Source organism: Agrilus planipennis, unplaced genomic scaffold (genome assembly GCF_000699045.2).
Source record: "Agrilus planipennis isolate EAB-ADULT unplaced genomic scaffold, Apla_2.0 scaffold167, whole genome shotgun sequence".
NCBI classification, from domain to species: Eukaryota; Metazoa; Arthropoda; class Insecta; order Coleoptera; family Buprestidae; genus Agrilus; species Agrilus planipennis.
Window position 1 is genome coordinate 246984 of NW_020439043.1, and position 18772 is coordinate 265755.

The 18772-nt window shown below is 32.9% G+C and overlaps 2 protein-coding genes across 2 annotated transcripts; both read left to right on the forward strand.

Annotated features, from left to right (window-relative positions):
• The first annotated feature begins 5913 nt into the window (after positions 1–5913).
• LOC108736818 (serine/threonine-protein phosphatase PP2A-like) lies at positions 5914–7086 on the forward strand. Its single transcript, XM_018469402.1, has 2 exons — positions 5914–6182; positions 6230–7086. The coding sequence occupies exons 1-2, from the start codon at positions 6146–6148 to the stop codon at positions 7084–7086; spliced, it is 894 nt and encodes a 297-aa protein (XP_018324904.1). The 5' UTR covers positions 5914–6145.
• A 1967-nt stretch (positions 7087–9053) lies between these two features.
• LOC108736826 (cytochrome b5) lies at positions 9054–18463 on the forward strand. The gene is made up of 4 exons (XM_018469414.1): positions 9054–9216; positions 12348–12476; positions 15578–15657; positions 18023–18463. Exons 1-4 carry the CDS (start codon positions 9100–9102, stop codon positions 18060–18062), a joined length of 366 nt encoding a protein of 121 aa, XP_018324916.1. The 5' UTR covers positions 9054–9099; the 3' UTR covers positions 18063–18463.
• The last annotated feature ends 309 nt before the right edge of the window (positions 18464–18772 follow it).

The window sequence follows — 18772 nt, forward strand, 5'->3', positions numbered from 1 at the left end:
AAAAGGTTAGAAGCGTTAGAAATCTGGTGTTACAGGCGAATGATGAGGATACCGTGGATAGAGAAGGTTAGAAATGAAGAGATATTAGAACGAATAGGAGAACAGAGGACTCTATGGAAGTTAATAAGAAATAGGCGAGATATGTTGGTAGGGCACCTTCTGAGATATGAAGGTCTAGTTAGAGACATATTAGAGACAGGACCGGGAGTTAGGAGGAGTAGAGGTAGACCTAGATTAGATTACTGTTCGCAAATAGTTAAGGATGTGGGTTGTTCTAGTTTTAGGGAAATGCGAAGTTTAGCTCAGGATAGGAATGAGTGGAGATGCGTGTCCAACCAGTCTTAGGACTGAAGATCTTGTGATGATAAAGAATACCGTATCGAAGTGAACTTTAAATAGTAGCTAAGTACTGTATAGTTTCAGCGATGAACAATGTGGTTGTTTATTTAACTTTTATCGCAATGAGCGTGTATAGTAGCATAGTGGTAATGACATTTACTTTACACACCGCAACCGTCACTCTTTACATTCTTCTTTAATGCTGCCGCTTAGTTATTATTACAATAGGTACGTTACAAATTTACGTCCAGGGTCGGCTTCGGATTGCAACTTCTGGTATTGTAACAAATTGTTTTGCCCCTCAATTACGCTGCTTTACTCACCATGCGATTCCCTTACTGCATCTAGTTAATTCCATCCAAAGCTTGCTAGTTATTTTAGAAACACCCTGTATAGGTCTATTAGTTCCAAAGTGAAATTTTTGTTTTCTTTGCTACGGATTAGTCATTGCCTGTATCTAATATTACAGCATAAAGAAGAGAAAATGATAATTTTCACTCAATATTTTCAATTTTTAGAGGCAATTATCTTTGACTGGTTAACTGTGTTTTGGATTACATTTCTCTAGATCCATTAAAATGTCCTACATAATTTTATGAATTTGTGAGTACCTAACATGTTCCGAAATGAACACCTTCGTCTAATGGAATCATGTATGCCCTTTTATGTTACAAGCACCGTGAATATATACGCCTACAAACAAAAATGCATATATGTGCACAGAAAATGTGTCATATTGCAATTTCATGGTATACTGTTGCACCTTTAATTACATTAAGCGTGTGTGTACTGCAGAGAGAAATTAAATTAAAAGCGTTAATTAGTGTAATACCTTTTTTTGAATGTATAATGCGTTTTTAAAGAGGCTGTAAAATTGGAATATTTACGAAATTTTTAAACCTACCAAGAAACAAAACGTATACAGGGGTTTAGAAAATATTCCCATAAAAATTGCTAATATATACAGTTAATTTAATAGCTAGTTTCAAATTTATAATTATAATGAATAACCAGAGTCCTAAAATGCTCAGAATGTGATTCATTTCATTATTGTCAAAACCTTAAAAACTCGTTTAATTCAATATAGAAAAAAAACAATTCCAATGTTGCTTTCTCAAAACCACTTTTCATCTATTCAAATTTTAGAAATACCTAATATTAGGTATAAAACTTACAACGGTTGACTACGTAATGTGACTGCTAATTACTTGAAGATATTTTGGATACGACAAAGCGTACCACAATTATTTATTCATTTATGCATTTCCTGGTCTAGAGGTTTAAACCATTGCTTAACATTTGGAAGGACATCGGTCCATGTATTTCTGTGTTCTACATTCTATAGATGGTCTTTTACTCTCTTTTGTCTTCATTTCGTACGTCCCATCTTTCTCACCCCACCAAACTATTCCCACAATTCCTCAAAAGCGGTCGAAAAGAGTTTTCCGCCCTACCCTCCGGACTGTCCGCCGGCAACCATTAGCAGCAGGTAGGAGTTAAACGCTCAAAATTTTTCTAATAAAATAATTTAAGAAATCTGCAGTAGAATCTGATTCTCATCACACTTTGTTCAGGTTTTGGACAGACAAAATGACCATTGGGGCATGTTTAAAATTTGCTGTTGTAAATTATAAGGTGTTCGTTAGGTTTTTTATTTTTTTGGGTTTTTATTCTTGAGTGATTTGCCTAAAGTTCTGTAAATACGAAAAAGCTGTCAAGCACAGACTGAGCCTTCCATCGTATTTATACCACTTAATTATCCTTTCCACTTATCTGTTGTATTTGATGCCTTTTCTTCCCTTTTAAACATTCAATGCACAATTCATATTTCATATAAATGCAATTTGTCCTCTCTGCCTCTATCTTTAATTTGGGATTTAGTCTTTGTCTCAATACGTTCAAGCGGCTGTTCTACCTCTCGATGGAATTTGTTGTTCGATGAAGATTTTTGTACACTGTCCACATATCTAGCGGAAACCTCGAATTCTCCAACCAATTTTATCGACAAGATAATTACAAAGTAAGTAAGCATAGGAGATTCAGGGGTTTGAGAGTGAATTTCCATCCAGCCATCTTGTGCATCTTTTGGCTTTAAGAAACCAACTCTAAACACATTACCTACTGCTACGTTTTTGTCGTCGACATAGGACTCTTGGCAGGTAGTTGTGGTACGTTTTATCGCAAAAAATTAAATTGTACGTTTTGTCGGGATACGAATACATGAAAAAAGGAAAAGTCTAAAACAAACATTTTATATTTTTTAGAAAAAATTTTTAAACCGGCTGGAGTATGTGACTATGTATGTATGTATGACTAAACTAAATTATACCAGCCACAACTGTTCAATACGTTATTTCGTATTAAATCGTATTTCCATATGAGTTCCCGTGTGCACATCATTTTAGTTTAGTAAATGAAGATATTCTGACTGAAAAACATCACAAGAATGCTGCTTTTTTTGTGTAGACCTTCACTGAGGTGATCGTAAAACATCCTGAAAGGTCCAGGCAGCTGGAGTTTTAATTTTTGGGGTGTTAAAGGGACGATTTTCAGATTTTTGCTATTATATCGATCAATCGTTTTGAAGTTAAGGTTGCATAAATTATTCATTCATCTTCCTCCACCGCATCTAATTCCGTGTCAACTTCATCGTCTACTTCAAACAGCTTCATCAATTGACTGATTACACTGGCCAACAAAAGAAAAACAGTTGTTTGTTTCCTGTAATTTTTTTTTGTTTCTCATTTTGGTGAGTATTTTTTAAATATGGCAACAATTTTTATGTAACAGCTTTTCCTTTTGAGTTATAGCTAACTACCCTCATTCACCAATTTTGTTTAGTTTTGTTATGTTTTGCCGGTTATTAAAATATATATTATTGTTGTATTCGATGTGGCTTCCCCAAGAAGGTGTTTCTAACTTATTTTGGTGGATATTTTTCAAATATGGCAACAATTTTTCTGTAACAGCTTTTCTTTTTGAGTTATAGCTAACTACCCTCATTCACCAATTTTGTTTAGTTTATTGTATTTTGCCGGTCATTAAAATACATATTATTTTTTTTTATGTGGCTTCCCCAAGAAGGTGTTGTTTACATAATCCAAACTGTTTTTGCTATATATATGGTGAATATATTTTTGAAAAATATCGAAAACCTATATCGTACTTCGTGAAAACTGCGTATCTTCAATACAAATAGAACTGTGCTATCAAGATAAGCCATGGGTTCCTTATATTGTATGCCAGAAATGTGTTGTATGTCTTCGATTGTGGTCCAATGGAAAAAGGGATGCAATCAATTTCGTAGCACCCATGATTTGGCGAGAACCTCGAAATCACCATGACGACTGCTACTTCTGCGTTGTGAAAATAAATGGAATTAATCCTGGAAATCGTGTAATCCTAATATACCTTCTGCTCAACGACCTCAACTGAAATCACGAGAGGTACAATCTAGTAAATCTAAATACCTTTATAGGTACTTAAACTTGGTATGATGAAACAGTTTGTGAAGGCGTTTGACAAAAGTAGTGAATGTTTCAATTTTTTTTCACGCAAGTTTCCAGGATTAAGTAATGAAAAGTTAAAAGCAGGAATTTTTGATGGGCCACAAATTAGGCAACTCGTGAAAGATCCTGATTTTATCAAAACAATTAGTGAAGTGGGATCGAAAGCATGGAATTCATTTATTTTAGTTATGAGTAACTTTTTAGGGAACAAGAAATCTAAGAATTATGTTGAGCTCATTGAGTGCATAATTTCAAATTTGCAAGAGCTAGGATGTAACATGAACATTAAAATTCACCTCCTACACTCACATTTAGATCGATTCCCAAAAAATGTGGGTGATTTTAGTGAACTGCATGGTGAAAGATTTCATCAAGATATACGGACAATGGAAGAGCGTTATCAAGGAAGGTGGGACTACCATATGATGGCCGACTACTGTTGGAGTTTGCAACGAGATCAACCTGATGCCGTTCATTTANACCGTATATTATCTATCCCACAAAGGAATGAACGAGTATAGATCTACCAGTGAACTTCATGTACACTATCCTTTCAATCGACTAATAAAAATAAAGACAGATATAGAAGAGAATAGGGAACTAATAAATGATATAGGACTGTAGAGTATAATTCGATAAACGTATTAGCATTGCAAAAGGATAGCGCACATATATGCGCTACCAATCATTGCTAGATCGGATTAGGAGTATTACTATTACCGTCTATGAGCATATCAATCAACACTTTTTTTGCTCCGCCTACAATGCTCTATGATCACTCTTTCCTAGAATTGGTAATAGGTAACTCTGTAAGAAGGAGAAGTGTCTGGTAAGAGACTATTCAGAATTAATGTAGTGGAGGGGTTTGAAATTTGAACACCGTGGTTTTTTATGGTTAAAGAAATGAAATCGTTAGTTTGTTTTTGCTAATTATCGAGTAACTCGATTACACGGAGAAAACTAAATTTTTATGGCAAAGCAAAAATTACAATTTTCGATTGTAAATGACTGAATTTGCCGTAGAAATAGTAGAATTTATTAGGTAACTTGTAATAAATAATCTTAATTTTGACATGTTTCTTTAAAAATTATTTCAAGTTTCTTAATTATTACAATTAAATTTGTAATATCAACTAAAATACCTAGTAAATTTATTTCTGCTGGAATTTTATTTTTACATATTCGGGTCCAAATTGTAATTTTTATTATTTTCGCTTACGAAGCAACGGGCTAGAGGGATACATTGTAAATATCCCTTTAATATTTAAGTAAATTTCTCTTTTTCGTTTTCTCCGTGTAAGAGAATGTAAAAATGGAATATTACAAGAATGTCTAGCCGCATGATTTTATGTTTCAGATGGTTTTGAATAAAAACACAAAAGAAAAATGAAATTTTCATTGAAATTTCAGTTCAAGAATGTTGGAAAGCCTAAAAATAATTGAAACTGGTATAGCCTTTCTAAGTATCGTAGGCAACAAAATTTGTTGAAGTAAAATAAAACGATAAATAAGTAATGAGTGTAAAAATATCCCAGGACGATACTCAGTTTCAGTAAGTAGAAAAATCAAATTATTGAAATGAAGAGTTACTAGGGTGTCAAAAATGCAAATTGATTTCGAGATAGTTATTTCAAAAATAATGAAATGAGGGCACTTGCCATAATTTAGCTTGATTGATATACACTTTTGTGAATTTTAAAATTAAGTATATCTATCAAAGATACGACAACAAATAATTTGCTCACTATTTAATCTTTTAAATAACTTTGAGAATATACTTTAATAATAATCATCTTTCTAACCTGACCTCAGAATCGGAACCGGGGGTTAATTCCCCTTACAGCGAAAATTTCAAGAACTGCATGGTTTCCCGAGGCTCCGACCATCAGATACTAAGAAACTTAGATAGTACCTATAGATAGTCACCAGTTTTTTAAAAGTTTTATTTAAATTAGCCTAACAGTTCCAGAGAAGCAGACATTCCTGCAGTTAATAGCTTTTAATTGTCAAATAGTGTTATACGCTGATCGCATAAATATCCATCACAGACTTTTTGGATCGAATCGTCAAAATTTAAATGTCATCATTTTGACAAATGGTCTTAATATTCTTATTCCAACGAAGATCGTTGTTGCAGAAAAGAAAATGGTATTTCAAATAAGGTTTTATTTCATTTAATTAATTAAGAAGAATAATGTGGATAATCTCTTTTGAAACATTTGGAGAAAAAAGCACCTGAGCCAAGCTACTATGTTTGAAGTATAACACGATTGCTTAATACAAATAATTGCGCAATTATGGATTTGGACAAATGGATTGCACAGCTTTATAACGGTAAGGAACCGAAATTATTTTCCTTCGTTCTACTTCCTTTTGTGTAGGAGTATATTTGCAGGCATGTGACATTGAAAAATTATGTCATGCAGCAAAAGACATTATGTCTAAGGAAAAAAACATTCAAGAAGTAGTCACGCCGGTTACTATTTGTGGTGACATTCATGGTCAGTTTTATGATCTGCTAGAATTGTTTCGAATCGGTGGGAGATGTCCAGATATCAATTATTTATTTCTGGGAGATTACGTAGATCGCGGAGAATATTCGGTTGAAGTAATCACACTTTTGGTGGCTTTAAAGACGAAATACAAAGAAAGAATGACTATAATAAGAGGCAACCATGAATGTAGACAGGTGACGCAAATGTATGGATTTTACGATGAATGCTTGCAGAAATATGGCGGAAACAATTCGGTTTGGAAGCAGTTTGTTGATTTATTCGATTATTTTCCAATAACTGCTCTCATTGATGAAGAAGTTTTCGCCGTGCATGGTGGCCTTAGTCCTAGCATTAAAACTTTAGACGATATCAGAACTATAAATAGATTCATAGAAGTACCAACTCAAGGTCCTATGTGCGATTTACTTTGGTCAGATCCATGCGAAGAACCCGGATGGTATGTTTCTCCTCGGGGAGCAGGTTTCTTCTTTGGAGAAGATGTGTCTCAGGAATTCAATCGTACCAACGATTTGACGTTAATTGTTCGAGCACATCAACTTGTTATGCAGGGATATTTCTTTTGCCATAATTACAACGTTCTTACAATTTTCAGTGCTCCTAATTATGTACAGAAGTTTGATAATCTAGGTGCGTTTATGGAACTCAATGAAAAGATGGAGTACTCCATTATACAATTTGATGCAGCACCAAAGAAAAAGAAGTGGTTCTTTCAAAGAAATTAACCAACTATTACTAATGTATTGTTCTTTTATGTTTCATTATATTAAATTAAAATATTTTGTATTAAATAGTGTTCAAACTCGGTAATAGAAAAATAAATTAAATAATAAATTGTGCAGCTCAGAGTAAATACCTGTAGATGTGTCTTTTCGGCGAACATTTTTAAAAATAGTTACCAAAAACTTTTCAATAAATAAAATAATTCGAAGTGGTCTGTATTCTGTCGAAACTGCCAGACGCGGATCGCGATTTCGATCTTTTTGGATCTCATCAGCGCGTCGCAGGCAGCTCCGACAGAACACAGACCAACTTTTACCTGCTGTATTAACAGTGCGTTTTAGTAAATAATACAAATGGCACAGTAAACGCCATCTGTAGCACGATGCTACATTTTAGGATTACGTATGCTCCAACAAGGTCCACTATCTATAGTAGTTGCTGAAAACGAATCCATTTTTCCACATTTCAATAAATACTTTATAAACAAACTTCAAAATAACAAACCTTTAATTGATTGAGATAAATTTAAGAAATTAACATTTATATGTAAAAATGCCCTCAGTGAATACTCAGCAAAGTCGAAACTGTTAGAAGACTGCCGCCAATCTCACAACAGACTATCGACTCAAAACAAGGTGGTATTGCTCTAGGTTCCGGGTCATAGCGGTTTAAAGGGAAACGAACTAATACAGATCTGCTTGGGTGCCCGACATCTCATCGGTCTAGAACCTGCTGTGGGTAATTGTAGAAGCCAGGTCAAGCAATAAATTGCGAGATGTGCCACTTCAGAACTCTACAGGGACTGGGGAATACAACAATGATGTAGGCAGGTAAAGGTCTTTATCTCTCCTAGAAAATGCAGGGAGTAGGAAGAACAAATTGTTATGCTCGGTAGGAGAAAAGTCAAAATTCTTGCAAGTCACGGAGAACTGTGCTACTAGAAACAAACTGAGATTAATTATCATTTCTTTCTGTCTCTTTTGCGAGGAGGAGATAGAAAATGTCATTCTCCTGCGCTGTCTCAACGTAGGCGTCATACCTTTGGTTACCACGTTCTACAAGCAAAAGACGTTAGCATAGACTAGACTAGTCTTAGAATGTTCTCCTCTTTTGAAGTTTTCCTATGAAGCGTTGGTGGGAGGGTAACTAAAAGGGGAAAGCCAAGGGATGATTGCCCGTGCTTTTGAGGTGTGGACAAGCCTAAACACAACGACAATAATAAATACATGATAACTTCTATTTAAGGGTATTCTGGATCTGTGATAAAAATATATGAGATTTGAAATACAGAAATTTGGTCTACGTTTTCATAAAATGTCTTGCCGATTTGCATGAAAACAAAAATTCAAAATGGCCGATTAAATATCCCGCCCTTCGAGATAGGAGATCATGCCTATATTGAATTGTCAAAATTTTATATTCGAATTACAATGATCAGCAATTTAAATTTTTTGTAAAGTACTGATTTGATTCTGATTATTGTTTAACCACTGTAATTGTCAGAAAAGGCTTTAAAATTTCAAAAGATAAAAAATCACTAAATCTGTCGAAAAATCTATAACTTAGAGATTTGACTTTGTTTGTATATAATAAAAGGTTTACCAGGCAATTTGAAAGAAAAACAGATTTTGAAGGCATTTCTGTAACAAACTATTCATAGCTCACATATTAAAAGCGATAAAGGACGTCAAATGAAACTCTAATAGCCTGGTATTAAGCAATTCGTATAGGAAAATTCGATTATTCGCTTTTTATACCATTTTCAATTACTTCTACAAATAAAAATAAGCCATTTCTAAAGTAGCGAATATCAATTTGAAAATTTTCAGAAAAGGATAATTGAGCGGAACTGTATTCGCGAATAAACGTAATTAAAATCTTATCAATTACAGGCGTGCGTTGTCTTGAAAATCTTATCTGCAATAAATGTTATCGCAAAACGTGAATCCCTGCGAATTGATCTCTCATTCAAAGATATTCCAAGTGAGAATTCGCACGTTTAATCTAATTAAAACATGTCTGTTAAATATTATACGTTGGAAGAAATCGCTGTGAACAACGGAAAAGATGGAAAACCTTTATGGTTTATCCATAAAAACAACGTGTACGATTGTACTGATTATGCGAAAGACGTAAGTGACGATTTTTTAAATATGCTTATTTAAAGACAAATTAAAATTCTACTTATATATACCCACTTTTAATTAAAATATTTATGTCAATTTCCATTAAAGGTAGGATAGTCTTTTTTTTTTTCAAATAACCTGCATTTATTTTTGGAATACATTAGTGGAAAAATATTTTTACAACGAATAATACAAATATATATGTACATGTATATAGTCGTTCATATCCACAATACATAATTACTATCAGTTGAAAGTATTGGTGTAGTCATTAATCGCTTATTTTATCTGTTGATGGGCATGTATTTCGATAATTTGTAATTATAACTGATCTTCGCCTCTATAAATTATTACCTAACATATGTATGGGGGAGTACTACGTTTTTCGCTGGAAGTCTACTTTCACAATTCCTCATTTAAACGAAAAATTATAATGGTAACATATCTATGAACACATCTTAAATAAAATTTAAAAGAGGAAAATTCATCACGTCTCGCGACAAATTAATATTTCTTTCAAAACAATGAAACTTGTCCTTGTCCTTGTCTCCACGCCGATAATAGAATCATCCAAATCATTTCAATAAAATTAATGATGTAACAATGAATCCAGTTATCACGATTAGTTTTATCTCCAGATAAATTTGATAGATAATTCTTAGAAGCAATTCGTTACACTATTTCCAAATTGTATTCCAAATGGTTATTTAGAGAAAACTATTAAAAATTTTTTTATTATATCCTATGAAGTGTTTTTAAATAGGTTATTGAAAAAATAACGAATTACTATTGGCACCTTTGAATCAATTTGGTATACATATGAATACATTTGGCTTAATCATCTCATTTCGAACCTAGTTACCTTTGGTTGATCCATGCATATGGAATTTTGGGACATCCCATATTCTTCCACTTGTATTAAGAAAGTAGTAGAAGTAGTGTACTTACCGAAAAAATTCAGATACTGCAATTTAAACAGATAGCAAAACAATTTTCGTAGTTCTCTCAAAATCTGAATAACTAGTGAATAACTAGTGACCCGCCCCAGCTTCGCACGGGTGCAATGCTGATACTAAATATATTTTTGTTTTGTTTAGATTATTATCGAAAAGGGGAAACCTTCAAAAGATACCCCCTGAACATACTAATTATACTAAAGAATGTCTTTATATACAACATTCACAGTTTTTTGTCATTAGACAATACAAAACGGCAATCGCAATGTCCCTGCATTTTAAATCTGTAATATCTTCGAAAATATTCATTTAAATTACATGCTGTCAAGGGCCATATTGATCTATATTAAATGCACAATGTATGTAAGGTACTTAATTGGATAAGAATTAATGCTATATTGCCTACAATCGCTTCGTAAATAAGTCATTATTTCTCATAAAAAGTAAAGGATAAAAATGGTTATTGTGGGTTATCCCTAAGAGATAGACATATACCATCGCGGACTTTTTTGTAGACCCTTTTAAGATGTACAATATTGTAGTACATTATTTTGATCTATCTCATAGGGTTCAGCCAGCGTTTGCAATGTAAGCGCAAAAAATGTGTTTATTTACGACATCACATTAGAAACCTCTAAAATTATCAGTGTTTCCATACTGTATTATGCATGTATTATACATATAAACCTTCCTCTTGAATCACTATCTTTTAAAAAAAACCGCATCAAAATCCGTCGCGTAGTTTTAACGATTTAAGCATACATAGGGACAGACAGCGGGAAAGCGACTTTGTTTTATACTATGTAGTGATAACGAAAAAATACAGAATTTAGATATATATCGGAGACAATTTATTCCTGTTATTCTACAATGAAAAATGAAACTATTTCAAAAATGTTTATTTAATCATAAAAGTAATCGTACGGCGATAAAAAAATAATTGTCGCTTATATCCTTTATTAGGATAGAATACGATGCAAGCAGCTAGTAATTTAAAGAAATAGATATAAAGGAAGTGTGAAATAAATCAAACCTTAATGATGTCACGTCCACAAATAAATAATAGATAAAATTATGATTAATAGGTTCAAACTTATCAATTTTAATGCATCTTAGACTTTTAAATATGCTGCAATTTATGTATGAGTACGTTTGAAAAGAAATGTAACTCTAGTAACATGTTCAACAAGGAATATTTTATATATTTATTCAAATCAAAGTAATGTGTAGGGTGTAGCGGCTGGCATTTTTCGTTGAAATAGTATAAGTAAATAGTAACATTAATTGATAAATAATTACGCATTCTGATAACTCGTTGTCGAAACAATAACTATTTCTTATTATTACATGATATGATCTTTTTGTAGATCCTATTATTGAAAATAAATCAATAAGCAAAGTACTTTTACGGGGGTATAATCTTTTGAAGTTTTAATAATCACAATGCCCGAATTAAGTTTATAATCGGTTGTCTTATTTTTAAGACATAAATGAAACCTGTTTTAGTTTTTACATTGAATTAATCTCTAAACTTCAAACCTTCAAAAATATTACAAAGTATAAATATGGTTTCCCGAAAACAGGACAAAGCAATACATACAAAATTTCTGTACGACTAATTCTTGAAAGGTTTTTTCACCATATTAAATCAGTGCAGTCAAAAATTGTCGTCTAACAACATGTAATAGAGAAATTCTCCACCGCAATTTAATGAGGGGTTTGGTCGATTTTTTTTTCATGTGGGGTTTTTAAAACACTCTAGTAATATGTGTGGTTTGTTGTTTCAACCAATCTTCTAATGATTTCAATGATTTTAACATTTTTAATTGCTATGATAAAATGATACACAATCTTGCTCTAACGAGTGTTAACAATAAAGAACTTCAAACGAGAATGAGTTATTAATGTTGATATGCATAAAAAATTTGCATCCAACATATAGATACACTTTGATTTCAATTTATTAGGTGGTACAATGGGCCAAAATCAGTTTAATTGCTTTATTGCCATAATATATTCGATATTTTTGGAACACGCCATGCAAGTACGTATTAGTTCCTACTAGGTACTCCCTCAAATAAAAATTATACGATAGTTATTTAGAGAACATAGTGGATGAATTGGTTTTTATTCTGTTGTGCACAAATAAATTAATTCTACTAATGTCTTTTCGCAATTAAGCATCCTGGTGGAGGTGAATTAATCGAGGAATGGGGTGGAAAAAATGCAACCAAGGCCTTTAACGAAGCTGGACATTCTGCGGACGCAAGGGATGAAATGAAACAGTATAAAATAGGAGAGGTAGCTTTGGTAAGTAGGAATATTATTAGCTATGAAACAGTTTAATTAAAATTAATTGTGAATGTTAAAATGAAAAATTATTAAGTTTCAAAAATATATGTGAATTGTTCGCAACAAATTGTTTTTGAAGACAAATCTAAATTTAATAATGGAGAACTATTTTGTATCANAATGGTTGGAAATGTGAAGTAGGAGAATAGGGGGTGTTATGGAAATCAGTAGGGAATAATTGAAATAAATTGGTAGTAATTTTTTAAGACATGAAACGCTAATTAGAGAAATATTACAAGTAGGAAAAGGAGTTAAGAGGGGGTAGATGTAGACCTAGTTTAGATTACTATTCGCAAATAGTTAAATATTTGGAGTTGCTGAAGTTTTCTTGAAATACGAAGATGGAAGAGGTAGTTATATTTATTATGGAGTTTCAACAAGTAAAGCTTTTTACCATTAATTATAGAAAAAATATTAGATATCTATTAATTGTTTTCGTTTTTTGGACATGTCTAGTGAAACTGTTGTATAAATATGAAGAAAAAAATAGTATACTTAATTAAAACTGTCAGATGCGTGACTCATTAATTTTGACCAAAGAAGAACCTTAATCCTGTGCGAATAGTCTTCATGTGCGTGAAATAAAGGATGTATGAACAATTTTTCTCATAAGTATTCAATAATACTATTTTTGCGAGTTAACACAACTTCATGATTTGTTAAATATTTATTGAAATTAGAAATGGGTCGGGTATCTGGTTTACCCGGTGGTAAACCATGGTACCCGGCGTATCCACCATATTCTTTAAGATCCGGCCGGGTACCATAGAATGACGTTAAGTACCCGACAGGGCCAGGTAATTCTACCAAATAAACAAGGAAAACTAACACCAGCAGTAATAATTTAATAAGTATAAGTAACAAACACCTACCTAATAAAAATTAGAATTAAAATTGTATTGGGATACGTCGTTTGTCTTAATTTGTATTATTTCTTGATTGCTCTACTAAATTATTTATTATTTCGATATAGTTCTTGTGTTTACTTTTTTGTAAAGCGTACAATCCGTACAATTATGCACGGAAAAATTGACCATTTTAGCCACTAAAATTACATTGCTCAAATTTGCTGTTGTTAGTACCAATTACTACTGAAAATATCAACGAGATGTTTATTTATATTTAAAGACATTTTAAAGGCTTTAACGCTTGTTTTCGACTCGCACTACTATTCATGATTGATCAAAACTTTTGGCAGGTACTGTATGAAAAAGTATGTTTAATAAACAAGAGTCGAGATATAATGAACTTTTTCTCTCTACCTACGATTTTGCCAGCGCGCATCCAAGACATTAGAAGGGGCATATCGCTAGAGAAAGTAAATGAAGTATATCTAAGTTGAAAGAAGAAGCAATAATAATTTAATAAGTATAGGTAACAAAAACCTACCTAATAGAAATTAGAATCAAAATTGTATTGGGATAGGTCGTTTGTTCTAATTTGTGTTATTTCTTGATTGCTATACCAAATTATTTGTTATTTCGATATGGTTCTTGTGTTTACTTTTTCTTACGAACAAGAATACATCAGTATGGCCAAAAGTTGCAATTTCTGTCGCTTATTAGTATAATTTTGTCACTTAGCAAACTTTTAGTGTTTATGAACATTACGGGCTCGTTTCAACTCAATTCTCTCGTTGAAAATTCACAATCCGCCAACCAACAGTTAGAATTTCATTGAATTGGTATTTTAACAATATTTGAACGGAATTTAATGTGGTTCAGGACGTTGGTGAGGTTGGTATTTAGTGGAAAGCCCGCCAGAACGAAAATATATCCGGTACCCGACAAAATTAATCCAGTGCATCTCTAATTCAAATTGTTTACAGTGCATGGCTAATTAAATTGTCTCATTTCGAGGATTGTATTTTGTTCGTTTCCGATTAAACAACAAGTACCGTTTACATATACAATAGTTGACCAAAGAGTTGTTTCTTCAATTTCAAGGCACAAAATGATCGATGCGCATCACTAAGTGCCGGTGCACACTTGCGACAGTTTGCCGCCGCGGGTCCGCAGCGGCACCGCAAAGTTTGCTGCACACTTGTTGGTATTTTTGCGGTTTTGTTGCGGCGCCGCAAAAGTAATAAAAATATATATCTAATACAGTGTCATTCGTTTTTAAAGAAAATCAGTCAGTGCGACAAGTTGAATAGTGCAAAATGGAAGTTTTTATTAATGAAAGGCGTGCAGTTTTTACGTATTTGGTGTACAAATGCGTTATTGATCGAAAAAAAAAAAAGACGATTTCGGGTAGACCCATATACCAATTTACGGCTTACGAGGGGCACATTTGTAACGTCGCTTTCGTATTTAAGGGAGAATCCTGACTAATTTTTCAACTACTTTCGAAGGAGTGTTGCTTCATCTGATGAATTAACAGCAAAAGTTTCTAATAGGATAAGATCGCAAAAGATACAAGATTAAAAGTCTCCATAATCCCACTAGAAATGTTTTCTCCTTGTCATCCAGCTCCAAAAATCCATCGGAAAACATTTCACAGATTATAATCCATGCAGACCTGTTTTTGACTCTTTCATGGTATAGGTATATTTCTGAGGAAATATCCCATATCTCTGGGAACCAACCCCTTTACTGCATCAATGAATAATTCTATATCCAAATCTTCAGAAGTTCTAGTAGCAGCCATCCTTTTTTGCGTCAATTTGCCGCAAGTGTGTACCAGCCGATATACAAACGAGTACTACAAAACCGCAATAGCGGCAGCGGTGCCGCCACGGTTCCGTAGGGACCTGCGGTTCAAAACGGTCGCCATTTGGACGCGCGGCCCCGCGGCGGCGCGCAGATGAATGTGCATTAACCCATTTACCTGTTAGTACTTTAAGCTGCAATTGCGGTGCCGCAGCGGAGATTGCCGCAAGTGTGCACCGGCGCTAAGCCGCAATTGCGGTGCCGCAGCGGCGATTGCCACAAGTGTGCACCGGCGCTAATACTTGACCAAAGATATATTTATATAAATGCATATTTTACAACTGAACAGAAAAAAAACTGCATGCTCAATCTTATGAGTGATATTAAAATGAATGTGTCTTATTGTAGGAACAAAGAAAAGGAGCTACGAAAAAAGAGAAAGGACCAAAGGTTGTGGACGATAAGCCCTCAGATAAACCAAAATCCAGGTAATTTTCTAAAAAATAATTTTATGGTCCTTTTTACATCATCATAAGGTCATCCGAATCCGAATGCACCTCCACCATCTTCGCATTTCCCTAAAATTAAAATATCCCACGAACAACAATCTAATTTAAGTTTACTTCAGTCCCTCTTTATCTTTTTTCGTCTTCTCCTACTTCTAATATGTCTCTTATTAATCCTTCATGACTCAGAAAGTGTCATACCTATCATACATAAGCAAATACATCATTTTCCTCTTCGTTTATTAATTGTTCTTCTAATAATACGTCATTATTGTTAACCTTTTCTATCCACGACATCTTCATCTGTCCCTAAGATGATATCTCTAACGTTATTTATTTACAGTAAGATAATAGTGCGTAAATCTCCTTGAAAATTTTCCCATGTATTACGAACAGATGACAAGTTGGTTTTTTATTTGGGAAAACTTTTTTCAAGCGTAATATGCACATGCGTTACTGCGAATAAATTATCGTAATTAATGTATTAATATATATGATATCAAAAATTTTTATCAAACCGTAAAATAAACACTTTCATGATTGATTATGATTTTCTATGTAGATCTTGATTATGATTTTGAGTGTAGATATTTTATAAGAGTATAGATTAGTAAAAGATTAGCAAGCCTAGATTTGAGAATGATATGGCAGTGTTAGCATCTAGCGAGGAGAAGTTACAGTTATCATATGAAAATTCATAAAAATAAAATAAAAGTATTGACATGTAGGGCATGAAAAAGTAGAGCTAGAACTAATATAAAAATAGGAGACGATAAACTAAAGAAATGATATGCAGGGAGCATGATATCTCGTAATGGAAAATGAGCTAGCAATATAACACAAAGAATAGCGAATAGGGTCGGGTCGTTGCTAACAAAAATAGATTACTTTTGTGCTCGAGATCGGATAATTTGGAAATTAAAAAAAGGTTATTAAACGTGTTGAGGTAAATAAAAGATTAAAAGCTTTTGAGATGTGGTATTATAGAAAAGGACATAGAAATGGTTGGAAATGTGAAGTAGGAGAATAGGGGGTGTTATGGAAATCAGTAGGGAATAATTGAAATAAATTGGTAGTAATTTTTTAAGACATGAAACGCTAATTAGAGAAATATTACAAGTAGGAAAAGGAGTTAAGAGGGGGTAGATGTAGACCTAGTTTAGATTACTATTCGCAAATAGTTAAATATTTGGAGTTGCTGAAGTTTTCTTGAAATACGAAGATGGAAGAGGTAGTTATATTTATTATGGAGTTTCAACAAGTAAAGCTTTTTACCATTAATTATAGAAAAAATATTAGATATCTATTAATTGTTTTCGTTTTTTGGACATGTCTAGTGAAACTGTTGTATAAATATGAAGAAAAAAATAGTATACTTAATTAAAACTGTCAGATGCGTGACTCATTAATTTTGACCAAAGAAGAACCTTAATCCTGTGCGAATAGTCTTCATGTGCGTGAAATAAAGGATGTATGAACAATTTTTCTCATAAGTATTCAATAATACTATTTTTGCGAGTTAACACAACTTCATGATTTGTTAAATATTTATTGAAATTAGAAATGGGTCGGGTATCTGGTTTACCCGGTGGTAAACCATGGTACCCGGCGTATCCACCATATTCTTTAAGATCCGGCCGGGTACCATAGAATGACGTTAAGTACCCGACAGGGCCAGGTAATTCTACCAAATAAACAAGGAAAACTAACACCAGCAGTAATAATTTAATAAGTATAAGTAACAAACACCTACCTAATAAAAATTAGAATTAAAATTGTATTGGGATACGTCGTTTGTCTTAATTTGTATTATTTCTTGATTGCTCTACTAAATTATTTATTATTTCGATATAGTTCTTGTGTTTACTTTTTTGTAAAGCGTACAATCCGTACAATTATGCACGGAAAAATTGACCATTTTAGCCACTAAAATTACATTGCTCAAATTTGCTGTTGTTAGTACCAATTACTACTGAAAATATCAACGAGATGTTTATTTATATTTAAAGACATATTAAAGGCTTTAACGCTTGTTTTCGACTCGCACTACTATTCATGATTGAACAAAATTTTTAGCAGGTACTGTATGAAAAAGTATGTTTAATGAACAAGAGTCGAGGTTATAATGAGCTTTTTTCTCCCTACCTACGATTTTGCCAGCGCGCATTCAAGACATTGGAAGGGGAACATCCCTAGAGAAAGTAAATGAAGTATACCTAAGTCGAAAAAAGAAAATAAATGTGACAGTTTTATTGCAGACTGTACCAATTTTGAGCGTCCGAATTATATTTATTATAAGTTACTTATTATGGATGTATTGGATTTACTTATTTCTTTTCTGTTGTAGGAGTTGCATCAATATTATAACCTGTGGACTGATAGGTTGATTATATCGGTAATAGGAAGAAGTTGATAAAAGAAGTGATCTAAGCAACATTCTTACAGCTTATATAGAGTGTAACCTCTCTATAACGAAACATACACAATATTGAGAAATATATTGAACTCATGTGTTATTATTTAGGTAATTTTTAATTGTGAACGTCTTTCAGTCTTTGTGAACGTGCTTTTAATTTATTGTACAACTTTTATAACTATCTTTACAATAGTGTCTTTAATTACTGTGTAACAACTAATTGTGTTATTTATTATCTTTACTAAGTCACACTGAATGTTTTACACCATTTTACATGTACCGTTACTTACCTAAATTGCAAACAAAAACCCTACCTTTAAAAAGAAACGTTGATTGTTAGTTTTAATTTAATAAAAACTTTTTTTCATCAAATTGGCTCTGATTTCACATTGTACATGGAGAAAAATCTTGTATAAATTACAATGCTGTCTCCTAATGTCATAATCTGGATGCTTTCGGCTGATGATAAGTTATAATAGCGTACATGCTGTTATTGATTTCTATTAAAGTTTATAAGGTTCTCTTATAAAAATTCTTGGTCTAATGTTGAATTTCGTCAATACAAGCTTCTGGTATCCACATTATAGTGACGACTATGGTAATCTTTCTCTCCGTGTAGTGATATATAAGGGAAGAAGTGGAAACAAATACACGAGTTCAATCTAGGGGCTGACTTTGTTT

What these genes read in the sequence shown, in the direction of transcription:
- LOC108736818 (XM_018469402.1), top strand. Translation starts at nt 6,146, where the DNA reads ATGGATTTGGACAAATGGATTGCACAGCTTTATAACG. An exon ending in GATTGCACAGCTTTATAACG is followed by an intron (nt 6,183 to 6,229) that starts GTAAGGAACCGA and finishes CCTTTTGTGTAG; the next exon opens with GAGTATATTTGCAGGCATGT.
- LOC108736826 (XM_018469414.1), top strand. Translation starts at nt 9,100, where the DNA reads ATGTCTGTTAAATATTATACGTTGGAAGAAATCGCTGTGAACAACGGA. An exon ending in GTACTGATTATGCGAAAGAC is followed by an intron (nt 9,217 to 12,347) that starts GTAAGTGACGAT and finishes TTCGCAATTAAG; the next exon opens with CATCCTGGTGGAGGTGAATT. An exon ending in AAATAGGAGAGGTAGCTTTG is followed by an intron (nt 12,477 to 15,577) that starts GTAAGTAGGAAT and finishes GTCTTATTGTAG; the next exon opens with GAACAAAGAAAAGGAGCTAC.